Genomic DNA, 9699 nt, shown 5'->3' on the forward strand with positions numbered 1-9699 from the left:
TCTGCTGGTGTCACTGTGGCTATAGTACTGGTTGTAATTGCCATAGCTGGACTTGGTGCATTCCTCCTCTTCCGTAAGCGGATACCCACCCCTGTCCTGGGAGAATGTACCTTTGACAACAAGTTGTACTTCAACAATCCATTCCGAGCTGCAGTGGACACCAAGGGCCTGGTGACCAACATCGAGCAGAATGAACAAGCATAAAGAAATTAAATCAGTGGTGATCAGCTCAATAAAACAATAAGATCAGAGATTTTCATCTTGGCATATTCTATTTTGGATCAAATGACTCTTAACTGAGCCTTGTATTGTTTTCTTGTTTTACCGAAGAGATACTGATCATCACAAATAATATATAATAATACATACAAGCTCTGACACTGCACTAAGTGAATTACAAACAAGATAACATAAGTGAACATTCTATAAAAATTACCAGAATATTGTGATTTGTGAAATGTGTAAAGATTGTTTTTACCAGTCAAAACAACCAGAAACATTTGCAGATCCATCATCAGTTAAAAATTTAGATGGGTGAAGATTTTTTTTATGTAATTAGCCAGATCTCAGTTGGCTTGGTTGTCATCAGCCTATTTCCAGCTTACAACATTGTATATAAAGTAGATGCTTTATAAAAATAAAAAATAAAAAAAAAACAAGAAAGAAATTAACAAAACAGAATTGTTATCATTCTTGCACAGTTTTATCTTTTGATAAAAATCATATAAAGAAACCAGGAATAATTCAGTTTGTCCCTACAAGGGGCAAAGGTAAAATCACATGAAACATAAGCAATCTTTAACCCCCACTCCCCCACCAGGAAAACCCACACACATAAACAGTATGTCCTGCAGACAGAGATGGAGGAGGTACTGTAGCAATACCACATAAGTAAAAGACCTGCATTGAAAATGTGAAAATGTAACAAGTAAAAGTACAAAAGTATTAGCATCAAAATATACTTAAGGTACCAAAAGTAAAAGTACTCATTATGCACATTTCACATTAATGTATATAGTTTTATTGGATTATAATCATTGATGTCATATTTCGTCTGTCACATTTAATGTTGCAGCTGGTAAAAGTGGAGTGAATGTTTACTACCTTATACTGTATACTGTATAATTTGAAGTACAGCTGGGTAGTTTGTGAATTTCCAACTGGGGATCAATAGTTTTATGATTATACGATATTTAGTGTTATTAATATGATTCAAAAGTAAATTAAGTTATTAAATAGTTCAGTAAAAAGTACAAAATTTGCCTCTAAAATGTAGTTAAGTTGAAGTATGAAGTACCACAAAATGAAAATGCTCAAGTAAAGTACAGATACCTCAAAATTGTACTTAATTACTGTACTTGAGTAAAACAGGTCCTCCACTGGACAGCAAACAAACAACAAAATGCATCCCACCTCCTAGCATTACAATCATACATTATCAAAGTGCAAATCTATGTGATGTTTCAATTAGTCGAGTTAATAGGAATAATAAAGAGGAATTTCATACACCTGATGTTGATGAAAGTGAGGCATATGACACCACTGTTACTGTAAATGTTGTAAAAATGTAGCAGATAATTGATGTTTGAAAGCTTTTCTTCTTGGTTTTTGGTTGTAAAAATATACATTTGCATAAATTTTGCTGTAGGCTACAAAGAAAATAATCTATCTAATCTTTCATACCTATACCAAATAATCAGATCTGATGCTTTTACATATCAGACATTCAATCCCCCCTGCCAGACGCTGGCCACCCCCATCACCTCATTACTGAAAATAAACTGGAGTTCTCCATGGCAACTGTAGCCCTCATTGCCTGTCGCAGCTAATCCTCAGGAGCTCATTCAATTCGTACTTGTGGTAAGAGGGTTTATCGGCAGCTCCAGTGCCCAAGAATTTTTCACATACAAACACAGATTTTCGTTTGTCGTACTGGAACAAAAAACAAACTTACAGTAGTTACAGCCGCTGCAAGCAGCAGAGGAGTGGGCCTGGTTTGTGCGGTAAGCTTTTTCATCTTCTCTATCTCAGGTATTGAAATAGCAGTGAAGATTTTTTTTTCCACAACAGTTCTGTCTACATATTGCTCAGTCGGTTTGACCTGCAGGGTGCACAGTGTGGGAGAATCTTGGAAATGTTGTTAGAAAACTTGGCTCTGAATGTCTGATGACTCAGAGATCACGCAGAAAAAAAACCTTAGATTTGAATGTGACTGGTTTTTATGCACAGGGGGGCTCTGGGGCTCTTATTCAACATTCAGCATGCACCGACTCGCACCAGCTCCTCTTTTCCTCCTGTGCAACTTATGCTGTTACTGTAAATAAGTAAACTCACTATTTAAAAATTTCTAGCATTACAGAAACAGATGGCATTCAAGGAAATCTTACACTTGAACCATCTCTTCAGGAGAACTGCTACCTCTGTCTGTCCAAACCTTTACTTTGTGTTAATCATAGCACATCCCTAGTCCCCAATATTCCTCTATATCAATTATATTCTGTACAGTGTCCCCTTTCAAGGCCCCATCTTTCCACCCATGCTCTCTCACTTGTCTGCATTCATCCTTTTGTTGTGTTCCAAGGGTCCTCAGCTCTGGCTGATTGTTCGGTATTGTTAAGGGCTGGTTCTGCTCAAGGGTGCCTGCCGAGACCTCCTGACAGGCCTATTATTAACACCTCCCTCAGAAGGAACACATCCACTGCTCTAATCTGTTAGAAGATTTTTATTCTCTCTTCTCACTAACCTTGATTCATTCATTGTCTTAATTTGCTCCGCTGCCTTTTCCTTCATCATCATTATTATTTTGTCCTTAGCCAGCCCTGGAAACTTGAGGCAGTCAGACAGCCTTGGTGGGAACATGGACTTTAGGAGCAGTGACCCCATTTTGCTGCTGTTTCTTTGTTTGCTGGGGACCGCTCTGGATGGGAAGCAACAGGAACGAGGATACCTGCAGGAGGCTCTCAGAACCTTGGATGTACCCCTGGGGAGAGAAGAAGAGCCTCAGCTGCAAAAGAACTACACTGGTGTTCTGATCACCACGCTTCTGCAGGCGGTGCATTGCGCAGAATGGACCTCCCAGGACAACTGTGACAAGGTAAGGTCTACACCTGGCCTTAAGTTATACAGTTGTCACTACATGATATTGGACTTTTATATCCAGTAAGTTTGTGCATTCAGCTTATTACAGAAAATGTGCTTGCTATAGCTGAAATGTGATTGAATTGAGGGTTAAGTCTTTGACCTCTATGGGGCATTAATACTGAGTCATTCCTGGGTTTGACTTAACAGAGGCACTTCACATATTTGTGCATTTGGGCTGGCAATGGGACAGTATGTGTCTCAAGCCTGTAGAAATTAAGAGAGCATCTATCTACATATGTAGATGTACATATATGTTGTATTCAACTCAACAAACACAATCAGCAGCACAGATAGCTCCTCAGCAGAGAACCGTTTGAGCAGGGAGAAAGGTTTTTTTATCAAGCTGACCTTTGTTCCACCACATATGGACAAGTACATCAGAATCAGAATCAGCTTTATTGAACAGGTGTGTCAGACACACGAAGAATTTGACTCTGGTACATCGGCTCTCAATGCGTATGTACATATCCCCATGCAAGGGGCAAGTAAACAGTAAACCAGCATAAGGCTGTGTAATATAACAAAATAAGCAGTATTAACAAGCAAGTAAACAGTGCAAACAATGTAAAATAAGCAGTATAAACAGGCAGTAAACAATGCAGACAAACAAAGGAATGCTCATTGTGAAATGGGATAAGTAGGAACAAAAATAGAGTACTAGAGACCTATACAAATCTGTATAATCTGTACAAGGTATATTTACAGGTATTGGACTTAGGGTTATTGTCCAGTCATACTGTCGTTGGTTAAGTGTTCATCAGAGCGACAGCCTGGGGAAAGAAACTGTCCCTGTGCCTGGTTGTCTTAGTGCACAGTGACCTGTAACGCCGTCCAGAGGGGAGGAGTTCAAACAGATTGTGTCCAGGGTGTGAGGGGTCTACAGTGATTCTCTCAGCCCTCCTTTTGACCTGTGAGGTGTACAGGTCCTCCATGGAGGGCAGGCTCACACCAATGACCTTTTCTGAAGTCCCGACTGTCCGCTGAAGTCTGTACTTGTCCTGTTTGGTTGCTGAGCCAAACCAGACAGTGATGGGGGTGCAGAGAACAGACCCTATGATTCCTCTGTAGAACTGTATCAGCAGCTCCTGGAGCAGGTGGAACTTCCTGAGCTGGTGCAGGAAGTACATCCTCTGCTGTGCCTTCTTGGTGATGGTCCTGATGTTGGACGTCCACTTCAGGTCCTGGGAGATAGTGGAGCCATGGCACAAAGAATCGGAATGCAACAGTGGGGGGGGCTGTTCCTGAAGTCCACTGTCATCTCCACTGTTTTGAGCATGTTCAGCTCCAGATTGTTGCAGCTACACCACAGGACCCGCTACTCAACCTCCCATCTGTAGGCTGACTTGTCATCGTCTTGGATGAGACCAATGACCTTTAGAAAACTAAGAGCTTGACAGAGGGGTCCTTTGAGATGCAGTCATTGGTGTAGAGTGAAAACCACAGAGGGGAGAGCACACATCCCTGAGGGGCACCTGTGCTTATTGTCCGGGTGCTGGATGTGGTTTTCCCCAGCCTCATCTGCTGCTTCCTGTCTGTCAGAAAGCTAGTAATCCACTGACAGGTGGGGGCAAGCACAGTGAGCTGGGTCAGTTTGGAGTGGAGGATGTCCAGGATGATGGTGTTGAATGCTGAGCTGAAGTCCACAAAGAGGGCCCGTGCATAGGTTCCTGGGGAGTCGAGGTGTTGCAGGATGTAATGCAGTGCCATGTTGACATGTTTTCCACTGACTTGTTTACCCAGTAGGTGAACTACAGGGGGTCTATGGCGTCCTTCAGGTGGGCTAACACCAGTCTTTCAAAGGACTTCATAACTACAGATATCAGGTTGACAGGTCTGTAGTTGTTCAGTCCACTGATGGGGGTTTTCTTGGGGACTGGAATGATGGTGGAGTGTTTGAAGCAGGAGGGGACTTCACACAGCTCCAATGACCTGTTGAAGATGAGTGTGAAGATGGGGGCCAGCTGATCAGCACACACGTTCAGACAGGAGGGGGTCACGCCATCTGGGCCTGGTGCCTTTCAGATCTTTTGTCTTTTAAAGAGGCCACGCACATCCTTTTCACAGATTGTTAGAAGTGGGGGGCTGAAGGGAAGGGTGGTGGTTGTTGGGGGAGCAGCTGCTAGATCTGAGGTGGGGAGGGTGAAGGGGGAGTGTTGATTGTGAAACCTGCAATAGAACACATTCAGGTCGTCTGCTAGTTGACGGTCCTCCACAGCAGAGGGGGATGGTTTCCTGTAGCCAGTGATGCTTTTCAGGCTCCCCCACATAGATGAGGGGTTGTTGGCTGAAACCTGGGCTTTCAGCTTTTCAAAGTAGCTCCTGTTTGCTGCTCTGATCTCCCTTGTCAGTGTGTTCCTGGCCTGGCTGTACAGAGTGCTGTCCCCACATCTGTAGGCCTCCTCTTTGGCACGACAAAACTGCATCTCAGGTCACTCTGTTTTATGAGACTATTTTGCAACTTTATATAATTAAAATACTCCAAAAATTCTTCTTATGTTCTTGGTACAGTGCCTGACACCAGACATAGCCCTCTCAGTGCTAAAAGATGGTGGGAGGGCTGCTCTCACTGAGGAGGACTACCAGCAGATCTCAACTGTTCTGCTGTACTACATAATTAACTTGGAAGATCTGTGCATGTCAAACACTGCTTCCACCTCGTCCCCGTCGTCCTCCTCGTCTGAGAACCATCAGTTCTACCTTTTGGCCCTCACCAATCTACACCCAGCTGAGGACAATCAGCTCCTATCACCTAGTGAAACGGAAAGTATTCTGCAGCTCATCAACAAGCACTATGACCCCTCCAGCCAAGATGCCTCATCTGATTTGCATGTAAGCACTTTCTATTTAAGAAATCTATCCTGTTTCACCAGGTGCAAACCAGAATGTGATTATGTCAGCTTTGATCCCACAGTGTATTGATGCCACTCGTCTACTTGAAGATGCTGACATAAAAGAAAATCCAGGTGCTGGTGACACTTCTGTGCCCAGACTGGCAGCGGCAATCATCGGCCATATCCTGCAGGGCCACTGTTTCAGACGGAGGAACCTCCCATCTCCTGCGTTTTTTACCAACTACATCTTTCGGTCCCTAAATCGCACAAGTAACCTGCAGATTATAGGTAAATTCACAAGTACTGTGGGCTTGTTATGATTAATAAAACAAACTAGCATTTGCATGTTATTTAATATACTGATAATGTGGTCAATTGCTATAAGGGCAGTTCTTCATTAACCACAGCCACATAAAGACATGAAAGACAATCTTATTTCTTTTTTGGTGTATTATTTAAATGATGTGCTTATTCACTTTGTGGAAGAGAGTTAAATGGGAAGATTAATGTCATTCACCTATCTGTAAATATCTGTAAATGTAAATATAAAGTTACACTCTGCAGGCAATTAGCTTAGCACAACTGCCTGGTTCTAATTAAATCCACCTGCTTGTACCTCTTAAGCTCACGTTTGTAATATATTACATGTTGTTTAATTGATCTGTGCAAAAAACTAAATATAAAACTAATAATTCTGTTTTACAGAGGATTATTTCCTGGACTATTTCTTGTCTGAGGGCAGTAATTTGCTACCTTTGGACAGAGCCAGGCCAGCTGTTTCCCTGTGATGCCACTACTTATGCTAAGCCTATTAGCTGCTGGAATAGCATTACATTTTCCATACAGGCATAAGAGTGGCATCAGTATTCATATCTACCTCTTGCCAAGAAAATTATTCCTTTAATATTTGTATCTTCAGTAAGCCTATATTTTAAAGATCAGTTAACATTATGTCTGCTCTCTGCCAGGTACTGTAGCAGGAGGAATGAGGCATGATGCTCTAGAGAGCGCCTAACCCTCCTTAAGGAGAAATACTCCTAAATATTAGGTCAAAAGGCATTCCCATTTTTTGAAAAAGATCCAATTCATTATTAGATATTTGCACAAAGCTGCACTTCGTGCAGGTTCAGTCCATAAAATCTGTATTTATTCTGACTTTTCTCAGTAGCTCTAGTTCTAAATTTTGCCTACTTAAAGTTTTATACAGTCATTTAAAAAACTATCTTAGATTATTGTGACCTGACCTTAGTATTTGATCAAATGATGGCATTTCTCTACTCAGACTTGGAGGAGTTGCTTCATCAGCTGGGAGTAGGACAGGAAGGTGCAGCCCATTCTCAAAACAGGAAGAGGTGGAGCATCACAGGAAGCTCACAGAAAGTGGCTGGACATCAGGTGGACAGCTGCAACCATGGAGAAATCAGCAGAGACTGGGCACAGGTGAGTCTGAGACAAATATGTGATTTGATTAGGAGAAAACAGTCTTCACTAACAATCATAAGACACTACTTGGCAAGACTGCTGTGAACTGCATGGGGGTACCTTAAGCTTGATTTGAGCCTCCTACTCATTCATACTTTTATCTTTTCCTTTGACTGTAATCAGGTGTGTTTTTCAGCCAATCAGTTGGTGGATATTTTTGGTCTGGATCCTCATTTGCCAATTTCCAAGGAGCAGTTCATACAAATTTGCCCAGCCATCATTCAGCAGTTGCTAGGCAGTGCCTGTGAGTCTGCAGAGCAAAAGGCAAGAGGATCTCAGCCCACTGCTCTTGAGAGTAAGACTTTTACTTTGCCACTCCTCTCTACAAACTACATTCACTGATAAATACAGTAAATGTGACCATATACTGTACAGCAAACCAGTTTATTTGTGACTAAAGTCAGAAGGACCTTTTGTATTTTACATGATCAAATGAACCATTAAATTAAACGGTGGGGGAGGAGTGTGTTATGACAGCTCGACACAATTCTGAGCGAGCAAAAATGAACAGACCCAGGCGGCTGGCTTCGGTGCAATAGGTGGGTTTATTTACAGTGCTAAACAGAGGTGCAATACTTATATACAAAAATAGAATGAATGAATATCACCGGGTGATGACCAACAGTAGTGGAGGGGTTATTGTCCATGGAGTGATGTGGTTGGGCTGCGAGGGAAGGAGACACTCCTGGGCTGGTCAAGGTGGAGATCCGGTTGACTGGAGAAGTAACAGAGAGTGGAATGAATGAGGAGACTGTGCATCGACCTGTGAAAGTGGTTGGTGGAGCTGAGGAAGCCAAGGTCCAGGTAAAACAACAGGAGACGCTAGGACTAATAACATATGTGGAAACAGGAGGAAAAATAGTACAATACGTAATGTAAGAAGGCTAACGACACAGATAGAACCAGCAAGGGAGTGAAGGTAAAGCCGAGTATAAATAAGGAGTGACAAAGGAGGCGCAGCTGAAGAGTGTCAGAAAATCAGGACAGGTATGTTCAATCAAGAGAGTCAGTGAGAAGGAGCAGACTAGAGCGAGAAAGAGAGAAGAGAGGAAGGTGCAGCCGGGCAAACCTGACAGAGTGATCATGTTTACCATAAGAATCATATACTAATGTAGGAAAAAATGTATGATGCACTTATATATGTTAGTGGTATAAATAAAAAAATAAAAAAATAAAATTAATTTATACAAATTAAATTTTTATAAATTTAATTTTAACTAGTTTGTTTAATCTGATTCTTTTAGAATTGTATTTTCATTCCACTCCTTGTTTGCACTGTATTTATTCTGTATTAAAATTTTTGGTAAATGTGCTTTTGAAAACTGCTAGATAAATAAAAAGTCATTATTATTCTGTCAGGTGTATTTACAAATTTCAGATGAAGAAGATGAAGCAAACAAAAATAGCAATAGCAGGTGAAAGGGACATAAAAACTGTCTCCTCCCTGCAGAGTACGGCTATAGCACAGCTGCTGTCCTGCTCATCACAGTTGGCTCCATGTTCGGCATCTGCTTGATCTTCCTCAGCTCCTGCCAGGAAACCTACACACTCATCCTGCAGCTGTTTGTGGGCCTGGCAGTGGGAACGCTCTCAGGAGATGCGCTCCTGCACCTCACACCACAGGTACAAACCCGAGTCCAAAAAAGTTGGGACACTGTACAAAATGTGAATAAAAACAGAATGCAATGATGTGGAAGTTTCAAATTTCAATATTTTATTCAGAATACAACATAGATGACACATCAAATGTTCAAACTGAGAAAATGCATAATTTTAAGGGAAAAATAAGGTGATTTTAAATTTCATGGCATCAACACATCTCAAAAAAGTTGGGACAAGGCCATGTTCACCACTGTGTGGAATCCCCTCTTCTTTTTATCACAGTCTGCAAACGTCTGGGGACTGAGGAGACAAGTTGCTCAAGTTTAGGAATAGGAATGTTGTCCCATTCTTGTCTAATACAGGCTTCCAGTTGTTCAACTGTCTTAGGTCTTCTTTGTCGCATCTTCCTCTTTATGATGCGCCAAATGTTTTCTATGGGTGACAGATCTGGACTGCAGGCTGGCCATTTCAGTACCCGGATCCTTCTTCTACGCAGCCATGATGTTGTAATTGATGCAGTATGTGGTCTGGCATTGTCCTGTTGGAAGATGCAAAGTCTTCCCTGAAAGAGACGACGTCTGGATGGGAGCATATGTTGTTCTAGAACTTGGACATACCTTTCAGCATTGATGGTGCCTTTCCA

At 41.8% G+C, this 9699-nt stretch overlaps 2 protein-coding genes across 3 annotated transcripts in view; both read left to right on the plus strand.

The window, feature by feature from the left end:
• The window catches only part of LOC109951748 (macrophage mannose receptor 1), a 14205-nt gene extending 14001 nt beyond the window's left edge, over positions 1 to 204 (plus strand). The window contains exon 18 of the mRNA XM_020586405.1: positions 79 to 204. Within this exon, the coding sequence (XP_020442061.1) occupies positions 79 to 204 (126 nt within the window). The remainder of the gene's footprint in view (positions 1 to 78) is intronic.
• A 1520-nt stretch (positions 205 to 1724) lies between these two features.
• Positions 1725 to 9699, plus strand: part of LOC109951772 (zinc transporter ZIP12) — an 11594-nt gene continuing 3619 nt past the window's right edge. The window contains exons 1-7 of one of the 2 annotated variants that reach the window (XM_020586449.1): positions 1725 to 2003; positions 2814 to 3094; positions 5650 to 5970; positions 6053 to 6260; positions 7255 to 7412; positions 7578 to 7749; positions 8905 to 9077. In XM_020586449.1, the coding sequence (XP_020442105.1) occupies positions 2858 to 3094; positions 5650 to 5970; positions 6053 to 6260; positions 7255 to 7412; positions 7578 to 7749; positions 8905 to 9077 (1269 nt within the window). In that variant the 5' untranslated portion in view covers positions 1725 to 2003; positions 2814 to 2857. The remainder of the gene's footprint in view (positions 2004 to 2813; positions 3095 to 5649; positions 5971 to 6052; positions 6261 to 7254; positions 7413 to 7577; positions 7750 to 8904; positions 9078 to 9699) is intronic. The other variant, XM_020586450.1, reaches the window with a different exon arrangement.

Source organism: Monopterus albus, unplaced genomic scaffold (genome assembly GCF_001952655.1).
Source record: "Monopterus albus unplaced genomic scaffold, M_albus_1.0 scaffold405.1, whole genome shotgun sequence".
NCBI lineage: Eukaryota > Metazoa > Chordata > Actinopteri > Synbranchiformes > Synbranchidae > Monopterus > Monopterus albus.